Below are 21,140 nucleotides of genomic sequence, written 5' to 3'. Positions count from 1 at the left end.
CAAGCCTAGTTATTGAGGTTAGTGTATTAGGATTTCACAGCCTCTTGTGTTCTCTGTTCTGGAGACCCATAAGTGGTTTATTCTGAATAAACTGATTTATTCTGAAAGATCCTGCATCTGTGTCCTGTCCGTTTCTGACACCTATGAACATATTTTCTTCCAAATGCTCACTCCTAACACCTGCTTTCTAAGTCTGATTCAACACATTGTACCTTATTGGCATGCGTGTCATGTTAACAGTACTTTCGACCTGGTCTGCAATTCTGTTTTTCTTTTTCAATAGTGACTGGCTTTTAATCTCATTTTCTCCTAATGGGAGTGTATATTTATGCACTGCTTTTCCCTCTCTATTTTAAAATCTTTTATCCTATCAGGCATCTGTCATGTTGTAGCACATGCTCCACCAAGCCCCTGGATTTGCTTTCAGCAAACAGATCTCAAGGTGAGTTATGTTCTTGTGTGTGTGCGTGTGTTCTCCACTTTTACAATTTGTATGGATGTAAGTATACCCACATGAACAGAATGCTCATAGAAGGTTTAGATGTTTGCGTGTGTGGCCTGTAGCCAGCTATCACAGATGATAAGTGTCAGGATAGATATAAGCAATCTTGAGCCTCTGGTAAGTCTGTCATTATGGTGGTGACTGCCTCTCTTTTTCATTCTTCTTTTGTCTTTTCTTTCTTCTCATTTCTTTCTTCTGCTCGGTCATTTTTCTTCCCGTTTCGTTCCCTCAAAGTTTAGAGACTTTAGTGAAGTGCAGAATGCTGATTTATGGCCTCATAAATTTTCTTTTTTCTCTCAAACAGTCACAGACAATACAAGTAGTCCATGTAACAGAGGACGAATGTATTCAAATATTATCATATTTTAGTCTGTCTTCTGCCTTACATTGTGGTGTAGACCTGTTTTAATGCATTCTAGCCACATTTTGCTTTATGCTGTCATCGGAAATCCACTAACAGGGAAAACTGCCTGATGCAATTCATTCAACACAGTGAACTATAGAGTTATTAGTTTTCTTTCTGATTAAACATTGCCATCATCACGTAATCGCTCTGAAAAATATTTCAAGTCAAGTCAAATAACTGTTCTGCAGTAATGATGCAATCAAGACGGTAAGCTAATCCCTTTTTTTTTTATTCAGTAATGTTTCATACTGATATTGTTGACGGTACAGATTAATCTTAAACTGATTAGATTCACATTTCAGTCCTTTGACGAGCTGAAAATGTAAAAAGATTTTCTTTTACATTGGTACTTTCTGACAGCAACTCACCATCAGCCTTGAAATTTGGCTGCAGCGTATCAGTGAAAGTTTTAATTATCATAATGCTCTATGTGTGTGTTTGTGATACCAACACTGTGACAGTCTTTCTTACTAATGCACAAAGACACACAAAAACCACATTGAGCTGCAGTGAAAAACAAGCACAACCTGATTTTGCTGAAAAGAAAACACGAACACACCTTAAGTGCAAATGTTGGGTTTTTCCTCTGAGGCTAAAAGATGTCCCGCTGATCAAAGTGCTTGATGTGGTGACATTATGCCATCTGACAGCATTATATCCACGCAGGGACGCACTCACAGACATACCACAGGCAGCTGTTGGGTTGTTCTCAGGAAAAAAACAAAACACCAAATTTCCCTCTTAAGTAAAAGTCTGTTTGTTTCGTTAATTTCTTTTTAATTTACATTATTTCAAATGTCATTGACTTTTATAATATCTGCTGGGTCAGATATTGTTAATCCTTTGAGCCAAACTGTAAAGAAGAAAGAGGAAAAAAAAAAAGGCTCCGCTGTTGGAACAAATGCTGAACATACAAAGTCAAGGTTAGATCAGTGTCATCCCCTTGTTTAGCTGTCGAAACCATATGTTAAATGTTTCACATCAGTGTTACACACGCTCTAGCTACTGCTCACTGTTATTCCCTTGAACCATTACTGACCCAGGACAACACTGTCAGCAAGATCGCTCCAGCAAACATAGCTAAGCAGAACCAAGAGCACAACCTGCATCCCCTTTTTTTCCCCCCCTTTGCTTCTCTCATGCTCCCCCAGCCTCTCAAAGACAGTCAATTTCCTTGCTCTCCATTTGTCATTTTGACTCTCTGTGTCTCTTCCAGTCAATGTTTGGTTGTCCTTCTTCGTCTGTCACTGTAGTCATCATATTACCTGTCTCTCTCTACCCATTTCACTTTTGCTCAAATAAATTGTGTTTAGGTCAGTTTCATTTAGTTCAGTTAGATTTAAAGGGCTGCAATGACATGATAAGTTGATCCAGTATGCAGATATTTTAATATGATAAATGGCTTGTTATAAATAATACAAATTTAGGGGAAACATACATCATCCACTCACCATAACTCACAGAGGCATCTCTGTATTTGTACCAACTTTAACAAAACCAATCCAAATAATCCGATGTCTAACACATACAGTAGGTGTTTGATAGACTGAGAACTCTTTAAAATAATTCCCTTATATTTCTGCATTAATTTTTGCTTTAAGAAATAGAATGGCGATCACAACATGTTTGCAGAGGTCCAGCTTATACTTGTCAAGGAGGATTGCTGAAGACATGAAAAAGATTTGCAGATGCTTACTGTGATGAAAAGTGTTACAAGACCATCTCTAATGAGTTTCTTCAGCTCCAATTTACAGTCAGACAGATTTTTTACTTCCCAAAAGCAACAAGTGTAATAGCCTGTAAGATTACAAAAGAACCCAGAATAACTTCAGAGGTGTCAACAGTGCATGGTGAAGCTGCAAGCCACTGCCCTTCCATTTGGGACACAGGGAAAATAACTTTGGGTTTAAATCAGAACCTAAATTAGAGAGAAAAATAATGTGTCCTAACACATGAGCATGTTCCCATCCCTGAAATGACACAATCAAGAGAACATTAAACTCTGAATTATACCAGTGGAATTCTGGAGGAAAATGTCAAGACATCAATCTGTGAACCGAATCTCAACAGAAAGTGGGTCACGCAGCAAGACAACAACCCTAAGCACAGAGGTTGTTGTACCGAAAAAATGCTAAAAAAAAGGAATGAAGTTTATATTCTGGAATGGCCAAATCAAAGTCTTGACCTTAATCCAAAAGAAATGTTGTGGAAGGACCTGAAGTTAACAGTTTGAGGCTGCACTGTACAGAGGAATGGGCTAAACCTTTCTCCAAGCTGGTGTGAAAACCCGATCAACAGTAAGTGTGTAGTTGAGGTTACTGCCCAATGGGTTCACAATAGGTCCTAAAAGTTATGGATCACCTACCTTCACCACTCTATGAGTTACTTATTTTGCTTTGTGGCTCGGAACGCTGCCATTTACCTGCAGAAATCTCATTGACACTCAGTTCTTCTGTTTGTATTATTTCTTATTTCTTTCTGCACGTGTGAACATTCGCATCTTCACAGAGGTAAGAACGTTGTGTTCATCAAATGATTCAAACACAGCAAATTTCTATTCCAGGTAATACCACGTAATGCAGAAAAATGAAGGAAAAAGCCAAAGTGGGTGAACACTTCACTTGCATGTCTAAATGCTGTCTGTAAACATGTACGGATAAAACAGACATGAGGAAATGTTGCTGTTTAAATGTTTTGCAATCACTTAAAATGACGCCGTACCTTCATATACTGCCTTGAATCCCGCAGAGCCGATTGTGTCATCTGACTGCAAGTGTAGCCACACTTGATTGGACAAACTCACGATGAGGTCAGGGACACTGGAGCCAGTAAGTCTACACAGAAAAAAAATAAGCATTATCCATAAAACAGTGTCCAAACCCAGTTGTTCTCCTTCACCGGTGTAATGTATTTACTGTAATGTACTGCAGCATGTCATCTATATGTTAGAAAATGCTAACTAGTGCTTACACATAGAGTACCCTCCGAGTATCGCCGATCTTCCCGCCATCTCCCACAGTCAGTGTGTCATATCCTCTTTCCAGATCAAATTCTTCAAATGACAGTTTTATGACCTATGAAAGCAAAACAAATTGAAAAACACATAGAGACAGTTACATACCGTGACACATGGATAGGTGAGAAAGCGAACAACAGCAAAAGAGCCAACAGATAACTACTGAGGGATTTATTCCTGCAGGCTTAATCATTTATTCCTCATGCTTTCCACCCTAATAGTTTCAAGCAATAAAAGGTACTAATGATAATATTGCCGGGGAAATTTGAATGCCAGAAATGACTGAAGGTTTCATAAACAAGTGTCTCATATACAATCAGACTGATAGCACACCAAATATTGCATGTTAACAATGGCTTAATCACATCCGCTAAAAGTTGCATTTTCTAAAAGAGAAAAATGATAATTGAAAAGACTGGCAGCTTCAGCCAGCCTCACAACCTCATCACTTCATGCGCCAAGACACAGAGAATAACAATTTTGGCACAGAAAAAATAGGACACAGGCTTACAATATACCAGTAAAGACCAGCCTGAAGTCCTTAGTTTTTAAGTTTCCAGTGGTGTCTCAATGGGTTTTTGATTGTTCTACCCTCTACCATGACTCTACTTCATTTTCACTGAGTTTAATCTTTTTCTCAACTTCACTTGTGGACTTTTTTATTTTATTTTGCAACATTAACACAGCTTGCCATTGTAAAATTTCCTTTTGGCACAAATGCGGTCCTCCACTTTGCCAGTGGCACAGCTTTGCATGTTCTTCAAACATTTGTCCTGAAATGGAGATTGATCAGTAACAAAATGAAATCACTATCAGGTGAAATGACATCAGAAAACATTGTGGAAGATGTTTAGATGGGGTGCTTCCACCCTTTTTCTCACTGAGTCGTAAAAAATGGCAGAAAATGTTTTTTAAAATATTTTGGGCACTCATGAAGTTTCCAGCTGGAAAACCATGGGAACCTGGAGGACATGGGTGCAGATGGCACTGGAGACGGGGGAGACATGACTCCCCCAGATTCATAGTGACCTAGATCTGCCCCCCTCATCCCATCCATACTTAAGGTGGCAAACATCCCAGATAAAACCAATGATTAATGTCCTGTTGCTTTGACTGATTTTCATTGCAGCGTGCATTGAGAGCCCAGCATTTGTGTGCTACAACTAATGATGCGTTCCAGTTGTACAGGGATGTAGGAATTTCCTAGATCCAGATTTTTAATCTGAACCCCATGTGAAGCTGGATCCGGCTCGGAAAGTCGGATTAATTTTACCAGCCCTCCATGGGCAATCGGCTACTCATGTAAACAGTAGTTACATGCCTTTTTGAATGTTTGTAAGGCTGTGATGCACTGGGAGTACTCAACTTTGAGATCACATTGTTCTGAGCTCCAAGTTCCGAGTTTCACTGCAAAGGAATGCACCAAAGGGATGACTGTCACTCCCCAGGATCCTAAACAGGAACTTGTTGCTGCACTTGTGTCAATGACAGTGCGGATGATTTCAATTCAAGAAAAAAAGAAAGAAGATGAAGAAAAAAAAAAGACCATCAGAGCGTTTTTTCTAAAAACAAACAATGTAAGCAGGCTATCCTACAATGTTCATTGTTGTTTATCCATGATTTCAACTAATTCTACAATGTCTTTTTAGTGCAAACTATTGGCCCGAAGGGTATTACAAAAGTACTACTTGAGTGCCAGTTAGCGCCCCTGCTGGAGGAGATTCCAAATATGCCACAAAGTAAAAAAAAAAAAGATAATTAAATGTGTACATTTTCAATGTAAAAAAAAATATTGTAATAAAAATGCATTTTGAAACAAAAAAATTCAATAAATGGAGTCATGAATACTTTGTAACTATAACAAATGCAAAACATGGAAGAAAGGTTCTACGAGAAAAAGATATGTTGACATATTAACATATAGTGACATGTTGATATTCCATTATAATACAGCTGAATGAATGAATGAACAAGCAGGAAACAAATAAACAAAAACAAAACTCCTAAACCTAAGTGCTCCTGCTTTTATTTGGCAGCAGAATCCTTCTCATACATAGTTAAACGAGTCACTCCTGGGAGCAGAACACTGCACCCTGCAATCACACCCCTCTGCTGTTGAACACTGAGCAATTGAGTGTTGAATCCTTAACTTCCAGTCACCTTTGTAGCGGTAGCAGCATGCATTCAGCATCAGATCATCAATCTGCTATGGGTTCTAAGATGCTGCAATACTGGTATTCCATTATTCGCTGCCTTTCTATTATTTATTAGCTATACATCATATCACTGGCAGCATGCATGATGGCAGATTTCTGCTGAGTATAAGAGTCCTCTGAGCAAAAAGCCTTGCTCTCAATAAGTGAAGCCCTGGTGTATTACTGCAGGGGCCATGGGTGAACCATGAACATGTAAAATTGTGGACGGGAATCCATCACAAAGCAAATCACACAACAGCACCAAAAAAAACCCTACCACGGCTGATAAGAGGAGTAAAAACCATTTCAGCATGTCGGCCACGCACTGCTAAGCCTTTGGCTGTGCTTTGTCAAAATAAAAATGTCTGGTAAATGTTCAGATAATGTTTAAGGATAGTGAACAGTCTGAGGGATTAAGCTGCCATCACGACAGGCATGGCAATGAAGCCATGTATAACTATGAATCTGTATTCACGTTGCATACACAAAAAGTATGTAAAATAGTGAGCAGAGTGATCCAAACAGGATAATACCTGAAAGAAAAACACATTTTAACAATAGCAAATTACATTCAAGATTCAGGCAAATAAATATGAGATGGATTCTTGCAGAAAGCATTTAAGTGTCTCAGTATCGTGTCGCAGCCTTTGGCATTTCATAGTCTCTCCAAAATGGTGACAAATAATGGGTAAAACATGCAAAATAACATTGAGAGGCACTAATACCATCTAACAACAAATGACAGGGAGCATTAATAAACTATTATACTTTAGTTGCTGATGTGTTTGCCGCCCTATCTGAGGGCTTACAGGAACACTGTAGACTCTTTTATGAAACGCATATCTTTGTCACAGTGGAAATCATAATGTCCAGATGTCATGGCCATTTCCAAGGAAACAGTCGTGATTATCATATAAAAAGGTAACATGTGACTGACAGCTGGATGACACGTAGTCAAAAAGACTAACTAGTTTTTCACCTGTGTTTTTGTGGCTTACAGCAGCTAATACATACAGTAACAGCTGTGGTAAGTGCAAAGCAATGATCTCACTCTACATTGTTCTCATCATGTCACATGTCACATGTCTTGCCGAGCAAGTTTGCAAATAAGGAAAAGTGTGACTTTTAGTTAGTGCACCTCAAAAATGCTGTGGTATTTTATTATTTTTTCAAACCCCCCTAAATATCACAGAAGCTTGGAGACATAAGTAACTTTTTTTTTGTCTTTTTCTGTTTCAGTAACCCAAAAAGATCATAAAATATAAATCCCATAATGGCTTTGACATGGCTTTTGACTGGAGATGACGAGAACAAGGAGTGATTTATGCTGGGCTTGAAATCCAGACACAGACTAAATGTATGTCTGCTTGTGTCTCTGAAGTTAAGGCTGTTATTAAAACAGTAGCTCTAGGTCATGAAGAAGAAAATGAAGCAGAAACAGACAACGGTTTTTCTGTGCATCCAAGTGTGTTTATTTGTGTGTGAGTAGAAGGTGGTCCTCACAGGTAAATCTGTCATAACAACTGAAGCAGAACGAAGTTATGGCACAGCTGTTTTACAGAATGTGTGAGTAGAGTATGGCTGTATTTTTTTTTATATATATCAGAGAAACATTCCTCTGTTATATATATATATATATATATCAGAGAAATGTTTAAAGGAAAAATGGATGGCAGAGGCAGAAAAGAACTGAAGCATTATCACACCCGGTCATTAAGAAGCACCTCAGTTCTGTTCAATAGATCCAAAAAGGCCAATTTCGAAATACATTAAGTGCAGCCTGCAAATCCAAACTACTTTTGTTTTAATCCTCGAAAACAAAGAGAGAAACAAAGAATTAAGAATGCAAAAACAAAGAATAAAAGAATGGGACAAACAGAGACTAATACAGGAGCTATCAAAGACATTTTCAAATCTTCATTTTTGGTGTATACAAAGTAAATAATTTACCACTAAACTTAGGTGCTCTCTTTTGATGTCATTATTAATGAGCTTTGGTTTGAACTGGATTTGACATTATTTCTGAAAAAGGGCAAATGAGGTAAAGAGAAAAAAACTCTTTGTTTCAGAGTAGATACTCTTCAAAGGGATGAGTGAAGCGTTATTGCTCCGATGTCATTAACAAGCAACAGAGCAACTCAATGGGCCATTTAAACATTGCTCAGAGCACTGAGCAATCCAAACCTATAGTGAAGTGTCTTCGGTCCCATAAAGTTGCAGTGATATGAATTTTAAGGTTTTCAAAGAGTGCTATCACAGCAATAGAGAACAGTACAGAACCGTTTACCTCTTACACTGATCCTAAACTCACGGTAAATTTATGTGTTTGATGCTCAAATTAGACAAGAAAGACACTGTGAGTCAAAAGAAACCTCTAAACATAACTATGTTAATCCACAGCAGAGCAATAAAGCAAAAAAAAGAAGAAAGGAAAACTGTATCCTGAATACTTTATCCCTCATAGCTCAAATGGTGCTAAGCCTGGAACAGTAGGTTACACAAAAATGAATAAATTGAGTAAATCTATCATCAGTATCGATCTACCTACATAAAATATGGTATGTTTAAGTCTGTTGTCCGTCAAGGGTCACATCAGTCAAATTCAAAGGAAAATAATGAGGAAAAATAGTTTTTCCTTCAGCCCCAGTTACATGATGGAAAGGTTGGTGTAAGTTCATCATTTTGCTCATGGAAATTGTGGCAGGTCCTTAACCACAGATTCCTCTCTAAAGTTATTCACACTCAACACCTCTAGTTAGAGTAAATTCTCCTGTACATACTACGCTGTTGTGTGGAAAAAGGTTCCCTTGAAATATTTAATGTGGGCCTTTTTGAAATGTCAATATGGCACGCGTTACGTGAATTACATTCAGTTAACCATTTCAACTTCCAAATAAGCAGAGTCGACCCTTACGTGGAGTAATACACCTGTCAATGTCAATCTTGGTGGCAGTTACACCAACCTACCTATTTCTATTATGACTCACAGCCACACAAGCTTACTTTTCAGACATTATGTATATATATATATATATATTTAGTGATTGATTGATGTGGCAAAAAATAACTGAAACCCAGGGGAATATATACAGAGTGAGTGAGGGAGATTTGGACAATTGGACAACAGGTGAGGAAATTAGGCTTACGAAAGAGAAGAGCAGAAGTAGAGCCAACAGAAATTGATACTGGAATTACCAAAATAAAACTGGAAACAAGCAAACAGAAAATCAATGAGCAAAATAAAACAAAAGGTCCAGAACTTTAGTTCCATCCATCCATTTTCTATACCAGCTTAATCCCAGCCTATCACATTGGACGAAGAAAACAAAAACACGGACCATGACAAAGCATTGTCTGAATACACAATGTGTGGGACATTCTTTTTGTTTGGTGAGGCTATTTTCAAAATGCAATTAGTTATAGAAAACAAATACCATTATTTTTATTTACATATTTCTTTTTTATTATGCCACATCCAATTTCTAGGATAATTTCACTCACAGTCTAATCATAATATTAGAAGCTCTTTGCCTGCTTGGAGTGTTATAAATCATGCAAACAGTGCACTGCATCTTGCAGCTACGGCAAAAGCCATGACAGATACAAGCTACGCAGGCAATGAGACCAACAGGAGCAGATTGTAACCTGTGCTTGAAGATTTTAAATTGTATTGTGCATTTTTGTGACAGCACTAATGCACTCTGTAAAGGTTTTAGTAATAGTGTAGCTGGAGGTTCATATTACTAGTTACACTTTTTCCTGAAGTAACTAAATATTTTCACAGTTCCTGTGAAAAAAGGGCTCTCGTCAAAATAAATCAAGGTGGGACTTTACTGCTCACTCTGAGTAAAAGCCTTCAAGCATTCATTAGCTTCTTTTCTTATTTTTTTTTTCCCTGTTTTTCAGCATGTCGAGAGGAGGAGTGTGTCCCAGTATGCACTAACAGAGGGGAGAGCTCAACCCTAGGCAGACGGCCAGGTAATTACAGGCCAGACGTAGATATACTATACAACTCATTAACAGTCCTGCATGTCTTTGGACTTTACAAGGAAACGGGATCAGAGAGGGGAAACTCTGAACCTGAGATGCAGGGGCGTAACGGCAGTCAGAAGGGGGAGGCTGCTAAGTGACGCTCGATTCGTCTTGCTTTGAGTCACTGCGTTTCCTCACATCTAAACACCTTTATCCACAACAAAAGAAACAACTGAACACATCAGGATATTATGTTCACCTGATTATGTTCCTATATCAAAATAAACATGTGATATGCAGTGGGGGGACAGACATCCAGCTGCAGCGGTTGACACTCAGTGCCTCTCATTAAGATGTTAGCAAATCCATGGAACAAGAAAAAGTTGAGATAAAGATAAAAGAATGACCTAATTCCTTGAGATCTGGTCACAAGAGATTAATTTTATCTCAAATGATGTGTATAACAAGCTCGTTACAAATTCACTACAATAAAATGGTTTCATTACAGAATTGTGGGTGCAGCGTTTGCAACAATTAGGTCACTGCATCGTGAGCTTACTTAAAAATGCCTTTCAGTTAATCATTGTGTCTCAGTGTAATGCGCTCTGACAAGTGGCTTTCCATGTGGCGCAAACAAAAATAAACAGAGGATGCTAGACCTTTGGCTGTACCCTGACAGTACCCACATGTGGCACATGTTTATATATTGCAGTCTTGCTCTGAGGTCCCTTTTGCTTTAAAGGGTGAGAAAGCAAACAGATGCTCTCTGGTAAAATAACTCCCTTGTTGGGTTATAAAAGCCCCTCTAAGCACTCTTGACCTGTGTTCGGACACGGTATGAAAGTTAACCATAGGCTGCTGTACAGCAACAACAGTGTGGAAACTCTCAAGAAGATACAGTGTTTTATGATGAAGCTGGAAACAATCTAATCACAGCATTCTCTGGTTGTAGATGTTTGATTTGACTATCTTGAATTGAACCATTTCAGTATATAATATTTTACATTATACTGCCATTATTAGAGTACCCCGAAATAAAAAGCGTGGCTTTGCGGTGGCAATGCATCACCGTGGGTAGCATCTAGTAAAGAAGGTTTAGACAAAGCTCATGTGATCAATTACTGACTGTCATGGTGCCAAATCACAGTCAAAAGCCAGAACGGCAAAAACACTTGAATTGAGATAATGTGTTAATTGGACAGCAATCGATCCAGGTCTTTTTTTATCATCATGGACACTAATGTTTATCCATTATGTCCTTTACGGATTCATTTTGCTTAAAATAATTGAACATCATCCTCACTGAGTTATGCACTGTGTATTGTACTGTTTTGCAGGTAGAGTGTACTCATAAGACTGTTGCAACTCTTAGGTCGTTATTAGATCAACTCACACTTAATTAGAGTCAATAAAGTTTATTTAGTTCCTTTACGTCAGTTTAGGTTTATATTTACAAAGACTTCACATGAAAACGCATTTAAGCACACAAATTATGGTGTCAAAAGGTATAATTAGTTCTATTGCACAAGTAATCCAAGTTCAATAACGTACCTCATGATGAATATATTTCTAGCTTTGAATTCCGCTATCATAGATTTTGAAATGAAAATCATTGACAGAAATATTAATAATTAATAATATCAATATAAATATATTTTTTCCTTTAGGATAAATAAAGTATTTTTTATATTTTTTTTATATTTTTTATTCCTTTTCATTTAATGATGCAAGCTTTTCACCGGACTGTAACAAACAGAAGAGATGGACTGGAAGTGTGTAGACTATCCTCCCCAAAGCATGCCCCTTTGGCATTCATTCATGCGGGCAGATAGGTTCAATAATAACGTTCGAAGAGTATGCAACTTCTAGCGTTCATGGGAGCAACTACATATGGAAGCTGAAAATGACGTCCATAATGTCGTTTTTTTTTTTTTTTCAGGTAGTTTTGATTTCTAACCTTAAATAAGTGATGTTACACCCTAAAGCCATGAAATGCCAATGAAATGGTTCGGCCTATGACATTAAAAGACATTTATAGTGCCAGTTTGTTACTATAATCTGCATTCCATGTACCAATTACCTTTTGATCTCCAAAGAAGCTGCTTAAATTTCTGAAAGCTGCTATTTCAATAAAATTGTGCATGTTTGTTTGTCCCGTTTGTCTCTGTGTGGGCCTGTGATGGACTGGCGACCTGTCCAGTGTGTACCCTGCCTCTCGCCCAATGAAAGCTGGGATGGACTCCAGCCTCCCTGTGTGACCCTGAGTTGGATTAAGTGAGTACAGAAAATGGATGGATTTAATTAAATCACCAAACTCGTTAACTTATTTAGAGGTGAAGCGAAAGGTGAAAATATGGCATGAAACTAGAAACTTCTGGCCAGTGCTGCAAACATAAGACTCATCTTGCCTTGAGCTACGTCTCCATTTAAAAATCAGATTACTGCTATGATATTTAAGCTAAGCAGCTGCATGAAGAGGCATGAACCTTGGTTTTACCGACACAGTATGATGACGAAGCATTGAATTTGGGGAATTATGTTTTTGTCATAACAGCTTGAGCAATAGTTCAAAACAATATACGGCTACAGAATAACTTTAACATATCTGGTTCCAGCCTCTTTCTGTCTTTATTGTCCTCAATTTCTGCAACAAGCAAAAGTTAAGAGAATGCGATTGAACGTCATAGAATTTGTAAAGTAATGATGATGATCCTTGCATGAAAATGATCCAACACCCAAAACCAAATACACAAACACACACACACACACACACACTTCCACACACATGCTAATTTGTATTCATCAGGAAAATGACAGCAATGATTAGAGGCTTAATGGGCATGTGTGATGGTGCCTTTCAGGCTGTAAGTGTGTGAGCAGGCAGGAATGGTGCACATTTGAACAAAATAATTATCTGCTCCATACTGATGAATCAAATGACTGACACGCACAATAACATGCACATATGCACAAGCTGTCAAGTCCTTTTTCCACTGCTGTCCACCCAAGTCTTTCCTCACTATGACCTGAGAGATGACAGTTTACCGTGCAACATATTTTTCACTATCTCTGGCAGTTAGCAATTAAGCTGGCAGAAATAAGAAGGGAAAAAAAAGAAGCAGGGTAAACATCCATAAACTAACACACAACCACAGATACACAAATGATAACACAGGCAGACACAAAACTAGAAGCACAGATAAAGCGTTTTGCCAAGAGGCTGACAGACCATAACCAACTATATTGATTGTACTGCTCTTATTCAGACTTAACAAGGTGACACACACTAGCCTGTATTACTTATTGGCCATTTAAACTTGTGCAAGGAAAAACTACATAAAAATGAAAAAGATGCATGCACCCTTCAATAAAAAGCCTTTTTTTTTTATGTTATAACACATTATTGATGAAAGAAATCATCTGGAATAATTGTCAGTCGAGGCAGTGCAAGTCCAGGATAAAGAAGACGGGCAGAGGAGACAAAGAGGCAGACAAATGGCTATTTTTCATCTAAAATTATACCCATCTGTTATCTTTATATACTTAGTTTATTATCAAAGCCACCTGCACTATTTTCTGGTTAACGCCCAATGAGCCACTAACAAAGGCCAATAGAGGATTGTGTGAATGTCAAGAAATACAAAGAAGTAAATGAAGCATCTTGCAAAATATATATCCATCCATCCATTTTCTATACCCGCTTAATCCAATTTAGGTTAGTGGGGGGGCTGAAGCCTATCCCAGCTGTCATTGGGCAAGAAGCGGGGTACAGGTCGCCAGTCCATCACAGGGCGCAAAATATATATATGATCCTTATTTGTACAAGTACAACTGACAAAGATGTTTAAAATGATAAAAATGAAAGATACGCACATCTCATAAACAAATATTATCTTCACAATAGAACCTTGAAAACATAAAATATGGAGAGTGAGAATAACTATTCCATGAAAAATGTTAGCTCGTCTTGAATTTGATGCAAGCAAAACACTTATAAAAAAAAGAATTGGGACAAAGGTAACATAAAGCTGGAAAAGTAAGTGGTAGCAAAAAGGAACCGCTGGAAGAACATATTGCAAGTATTCGGTTTAATTGGTAACAGGTCAGTGTCATGACTGAGAATAAAAAGAGCACCTTAAAGAAGCAGAGAGGTAAAGATGGGCAGCAATCTGTCTATCAGCAATCCACCAAAAACTGTGTCAACAAACTGTAGAGCAAATTCAGAGTGATGTTTCTCAATGTAAAACTCAACAACAACAACAAAAAGGCTATGAATATTCCATCATCTATAGTTCATGATATATATTTCAAAGTATTATATCAACAAGGTGTTTCTCTTTTGCAAATCCATGTACTTTGTTCCTGCTGCATTCTATATTTAAAGTTTACACTGTTAATATTACAAAGATAGAAAAGCATGTATCAGATAATTCTTCTGACTATATTACTGAGACAGTTGGAGATATTTTAGGTTTGTCTCAAATACAACTCAAGTTGTCAGTGGTCACTCCGCACTAAATTACCAACACCCTTATGTTTAGACTCTCCCCTGTTGTTGTTTTTTGCATGCAAGGAAGGAGTCTTTTCAGCTTTTTTGATGATAAAACTTAAAGTACAGCCACGGGACTTGGCTTATCTTATTGATACCTTGAAGTCTTGTAAGACACTTACAGTATGACTCGTCTGAAGTCATTTTGACGGCTATGTCTCAAGAAGGAGACAACTCGTAACTGTGATGATGTTATAAAACAGAATCTGAGATTCCATTAGAGGCTCACAGCAACGTGGATCATTTAAATCTACACAGTAATACACTGAACCTGAGTCATGGTCTGACACAAGCTCTTGGCTTCCTTATGGAAAACGATTTCTCTGTACCAAGGTCAGGAAGACACAGGGGAGAACAAAAAGTCTATTTCTCTCTACTCCTCTGTCTGCCTTTTATGCTTTCTGTCTTCTTTTCTCAATTATATCTCACCATTTCTCTATACTTGCCTTTTGGAGCTCAGAGGTGAGCAGACTCCATTTCTATCCATCTTTTGAGAAAACTACAGTGTCACATGTCAAGTACCTGTCTGGACACTCGCTCCTTTTTTTCCCCCTTTTTCTCTTTACCATGCTTGCTTTTTAGATGTGAAGTAGTCTGCTGAATATTCAGCCCCATTTTTCTCCTCATCCTTCCCTCTCTTCTCCCTGTAGTTTTCAATAAGCTCACTGCCATCTCATTCTCCTTTTTGCCTTCCTCTCTCTCCACTCTCACCATCTTCAAACTTAACATTTTAGACAAATCAAAGTGAAAGGAGGAAAGCAGATGACAGAGGGAGAAAGTGGATTGGAAGAAAGCAGTGCAGAGCAGAGCAGATGAGGGTGAGTCGAGAGGGGAAGCAAATAAAGAACTCTTGGATGTTGGAAGAAAATGAGAGGCAAGCAGAAGGGGAGAGGCGAAGAGTACAGAAGTAGGGCAGGGAAGGGTGAAGACGTATACAAAGAGATATGACGAGCACAGAATAGCATAACAGAAACTGCTGTTTCTTGTATAACTGTTGTATATTAGGTGTGTGAATTATTCATGTACAACAATGGCTCAATCGCAAAAGTTGCCTTTACAAAATTTGGGAGGTGTGTTGACCGCCAGTTCCACAAAATGAATGCGTGTGCAGGTATTTGTTTCCATAGTAATGCTGTTGGATACTTATACTTAGATATTTAGATCTGATTATAACAAAAAAAGCCATAAAATGAAGAAAAAGAAAAACTGAACTCAAACTTATCCTGAACTTGCAGAAGACAAAAAGTAACGAAAATGTTTGACTTTTAAGATCATTAAAATGCCCCACATGATGTAATGTTGGAAGAGAAGAATAGAATAGAATAATAAACACTAAAATATGATTAAAAAAATACAGAAAATGAACTCACCTTCTCAGAGTCCATTGCACTGATGACCCACACACAGTGTGCATTGTTCTCATATTGAACAGGGTAATTAGGTGAAGTTATGACCCCTCTGGGCCCCCTTAGGTTACTGCCACAGGTACGAGCTATAAAAGAAGACAGCAAATGTGAGAAAAGGTGACATAGAAACTCAGAGATATCACGTTCCCAAAGGGAAAGCTTATCTTATCCTGAAATATATATAAAATGGTAAGAGAGTGGGGTAGCATCAGTGAGGAAGGTATACACAACAGTCTAAAAACATTGTGATCTTAATGTAAAATGAATAAGTTCTGTTTTATATCCATCTTTCCAGGACTAATCCCTTATAATTAATTCATTTTCATGTTGCTGCCTTGCTATTTCACAAATCGAGTACCAGAGTTTCATCAGCTTTTATTTTGACTGAGTGACTCCTTGACTTCAGTTGTTTGTTTTGACGAAAACAACCAACATGGTTACATGCAAAGTTAAGTTGAGGTAGTTACAGTCCAACTCGACCATTTAACTGGATCATGATCCCCAACCCTTTTCCAGATCTGGACTGGGAAAAAATGTTTAAGACATTCTGCTGCTTCTAAATTTCTCTGTGAGATATCATATTGCATGTAAGTATAACCAAAGTGTAACCTTTATGGATATAGACTTCTACTTTGCTGTTTTAACAAAAAGATGCAAACCTTGTAGCTTCTATAGAGCACCTAAGCATATTTAAGTGTAGCCAAACATATACTGTACACGTCGGAGTGATTCAGACCCAAATTGCAATATCAGGGTGTGTTAGGCTAATAGAAAGCTTGATTCCATGAGATTTCAGTTGGGTTAACATGTGTCAATGGATTTTAAAAGTCCAGTTTCGGTCGAACTTGCACAATCCTTTGGAAGTGACAACGGTTGGCTGTAAGCTGCTGTGTTTACACGTATCCAAGGCACCTAACAAAACGGCATCTGCAAAGGTGATTGCTATGTTTGATGTGTCTCACGAGGGTGTTGTTCACCCCCATGTCTTTATGAGGAATGTGTGGCTCGTTAGAGGAAATACTTGAGTAGAAACACATGCCAGTAAAAGTTGGGACTAATAATAGTAAAAATTATGTTATTCAAGTCGGTGATGCTGACAGCTAGGTGCATTACCTGAAAATCATAAAATCATTGTCATGTTTAAAAAGAATTGCTCTTAAAGAAAAGACTGGTTGGAATTTGCAAATTTCTGCCTCTTCAGCCCAAAATCTCACGAAGCCATTCAAGCAAACTGGAAGAATTTCACTTGTTTGACACACTTAGAAATTTCCCTCCTGCCTTTTGTTGGGGCAGTACTTCACAAAACAGTGTTTTGAGCCATATTTAAAAGTATGAACAAATACTCTGTTGGAGGACCCGTTGCCTCCTTGACAAACATGGAGACCAATTCAATCATATCTTCAATAATACTCTAGCTCTGTGCTTTCTTTTTGATGTTTTGGGTCGCTTTTGTGATATTCATGGTAACAGCCTACTACTTCTGCCTAAATTTCTTCCTAAAGTCGCCAAAATATTTCTACTTAAACACACTCAGACAGAAGGAGAGGAAAGCTGATATCATTGAAGCAAATGAATCTGAGTAGAATAACGATATTCATTAGCAAAATAAGACTAACTCCTCTTGTCACTTGACCAAAAGAGTGAAACTCATGTGAAGATGTTTGAAAACACAAGTTTAGTTAGTCAAAGTAGAGACATGGGTGGCAGAGGTTAGAAAAAAACAGAAATTGAAGTTATTAAGAGTAAAAAATGGCAATGTGAGAAAGGCTGAGAACAGAAAGTAGAGGAGGAAAGGGAAGAGGCACAAAAGAGACAGAAAATGCCAGGAGACAAGGGTAGAGAGCTGGAGACCCCCGATGACTGATCTGCCTGTTAATTAGAAAAGAGAGCTGAAACACACCGTGATACACACAGCTACATTGACACACAGAAACACATTCATGGCAATTCACCTCAGAAACCAGCTTCTAATTAACAGTAAAGTCTCAGTAGAGAATGAGAGGGGCTCGTGGGTTATAAATCCCAGAAGAGTGATCACGCCAGATGATACAATACTCCAGAACTACAGCAGACTGTAAACATTTTTAACCTCTGCCTTCCTACTTTCCAACAGACCACTGACCTTGTTCTCTCCCCTTTCTCAATTTAATTTACTCCCTTAATCTCTCTTTTTGTATTTTTACCCTCTCGATATATTTTGGTGGGATCAATCAGAGATGTGTGAATATACACACACTGAATACTCGGTTTCCAGCCGCCTGTAATTCCAATGCGATTTCACATAGAAAATTCACATCTTGAATTCTGATTTTCCAATAAAAATATAAAAGTATGAGCTGTTCCACATTTAAAAACATATCCATTATACATTTTTTTCTACAATTGTTTCTTTTGGCGCTTCATTGACGGAATATGAAGTGTAATGCATATTGAGTGAGACACCTACTGTCAGTTTTCTGCACCATTCATATGAGAAAATATCCTACTGTGTATATCTTGAGATTCAGTTTATACTGTATCAGATATTTAAAGTATTTTATGTATTGGTTTCAAACACTAATACATATTATCGTTTTGTTATCTTGTCTTGTGGTGTTTTCCATACATTATTTCCAAGTTTTGTTTTGCTGCTTGGAGTTGTTTTGTCAGCTCAACAGACTGCAAGATGGACTAAGAGTCCAATCATATCAATATACTATTTTAAATCGCTATTTTTTTTTTTTTCAATTTGGATTGCAAAGAAATTCAAATCAATGTGAAATACCTGATAATTCTGTCAAGAATCACAGCGAAAGCATGCGATGTGAATCATTAAGAAAAAAAATTTCACATCGTTTTTTTTCAAGAGACGGCTAAATTTAGAGTTCCTCTTTCAATAGTCTACCCTCCCTTCATCAACTGTTTCTGACAGGAATAGTCAGTATCATGCATTCAGGCATGGCCCTGCAGTCACAGCAAGCCATATAGTCACAACACAGGCAACAACACACATACACACAAAGACACACATACATTATAACATGATGTGACAGGGACCCTACAGTATATGTCTGAGCGTAGGGACTGGCTGTCCGTCAAAAACACGCACACACACACACACACACACACAAACAGCTCAAGGCCAATGCTTCTGCAGATATTAGGCATGTGACATTATCTGTTGCATACTTGCTTTCAGTGCAAGTGCGTCTGTGAGTGTGGGTTGCCACACACATCGGTGGTGTATGCTGGCTGTCTGCCTTTTCATTGTGGAGCAAAAGACCCAACAGGGTATTGTCAGTAAACGTGTGGGCAGTGAGAGCCCCCTGCATCATTGCCCACTGAGACAGTTGTTTGTTTTGTCAGTCAAAAAGTGAATCACGTTTTTTTTTTTACACTTCAATTATTCAGGAAAATGATTCCATATCACTTTGCTTTTAGAACATCAGTATTATCAAATACCAGCAAACTACCATAACTGAGTTACAGCTTCTACCACTCTGACCGCCCTGATGTAATACTTTGCATTGGATAGCTAAGGTAACCTTTTCAATCAACACGGATGTTCTGGTGATGGTTCATGGGAGCAGTGACATTGATAACTTTCACACTATTCAAAGATGTAACTGATTTAACAAAACTGATGTTAACTGTAGGAAATGTTTTTTGTTTAAATTAACACTGTTATTACATAGGTGTAAATCTTTTTTGCCAAGAGCTCTGATATGACCTTATAACCTCCCATCAAAAAGCCTGTTTTTTGCACTTGTTGCTGATAACAGTCTGGATGGTCCTTTTGGTTTTAAGTCCAGAGCACATTCCATGCATCCGTATCTATATGATCAAACAAAGATGTGGCCTACCGATTGGTCTGACTTCAAATACCTTTCCATAATGTGATGGTCCATCCTGGATGCTTCAGAGCACAGAGAGGACATGCTACCTTTGGACAAGGTTGATATAAGGTTTTCTTGCTTTTTTTTCATTACCTGTTTAACCATTTCTCTGTGGTTTAAAGTGGCATTCATGAGTGTAACTCCATAGTGTAGTGCTTGACAAATGTCTCCCACAGTAATCCCTTGCCCATGTGGTTATATCAGCCACTGATGAACAACAGTTCTCGATGCAGTGCTGTTTGAGCTTTGGCTTATACTTTTTCCCTTTACACAGTGAAATTCTTCCAGTTTGCTTGAGCGGCTTCGTGAGATTTTTGGCTGAAGAGGCAGAAATATGCAAATTCCAACCAGTCTTTTCTGTAAGAACAATTCTTTTTAAACATGACAATAATTTTATGATTTTCAGGTAATGCACTTACCTGTAGGCATTACCAACTTGAATAACATAATTTGTATCATTATTATCATTTTTATTGCTGCCCCAGTCCCAACTTTTACTGGGATGTGTTTAAGCCCCAAGATGGAAAAGTAAATGTATGCTAATAGTGTCAACATAGTAAATATAATAATAACTGCTTTTTTCCCCATACCATTCAAACGTTTTCTGATTTGAAGTTGTACTTCTTTATATATTTTAGAATACTTATGCCACTGAAAATGTTAAACTTTGATGTTAAAATCTGTTCTTTGACATCTATGTCTAATTTATCTGATACTATGTGTGCTGTTATCTAACTTTGTTCACTACTTACTAATATCAAAGAACAAATACACTTAGCAAGATGTAGTATTTTGCTTTTGGAGATTAAAAGAAAAAGTTGCATGATAGTTCTGACACAAACACCTAAGGACATTATAGCTATTTCAGTGATAATGACGATCAAAACTTACTTCTGCAGATGGGTCTGTGGTCACTCCAGGCAGCCAGTGTGTCAGTCACTCGTTGACAGGTGATACTTTTAGATCCATGTAATACATAGCTGTCATCACAACTAAACTGGACGCTGGAGCCAATTCTAGTCAGGGAGACAAAACAGTGACACTTGTCAAAAAGAGTAAAAACACAGCCTGAGATTTTAGCTCTGACAGCTTCACGAAGTGAACACACAAAACAGAGGGATTGACTTTGTTATTGTGATGGTGTCTTTCTGCTTTCTTTTTTATTTCTCTTTACTTTGCTCTTTACAACCCTATTCACCTATTATCCCTTCTCTCCATT

General features: G+C 37.9%; 1 protein-coding gene across 1 annotated transcript in view; it reads right to left on the bottom strand.

Annotated features, from left to right (window-relative positions):
- The window catches only part of LOC140302486 (CUB and sushi domain-containing protein 1-like), a 275,604-nt gene that overhangs the window by 133,422 nt on the left and 121,042 nt on the right, over positions 1–21,140 (bottom strand). Inside the window, exons 8-11 of the mRNA XM_072381305.1 lie at positions 20,813–20,937; positions 16,011–16,132; positions 3,879–3,982; positions 3,630–3,742 (exon numbers count right to left, since the gene is read on the bottom strand). Of these exons, the coding sequence (XP_072237406.1) occupies positions 3,630–3,742; positions 3,879–3,982; positions 16,011–16,132; positions 20,813–20,937 (464 nt within the window). The remainder of the gene's footprint in view (positions 1–3,629; positions 3,743–3,878; positions 3,983–16,010; positions 16,133–20,812; positions 20,938–21,140) is intronic.

This window comes from Leuresthes tenuis, unplaced genomic scaffold, assembly GCF_036924035.1.
Source record: "Leuresthes tenuis unplaced genomic scaffold, fLeuTen1.0.hap1 SCAF_2, whole genome shotgun sequence".
Lineage (NCBI taxonomy): Eukaryota > Metazoa > Chordata > Actinopteri > Atheriniformes > Atherinopsidae > Leuresthes > Leuresthes tenuis.
The sequence above is the reverse complement of the archived record's forward strand: the minus strand, read 5'-3'. Positions and strand labels throughout refer to the sequence as shown.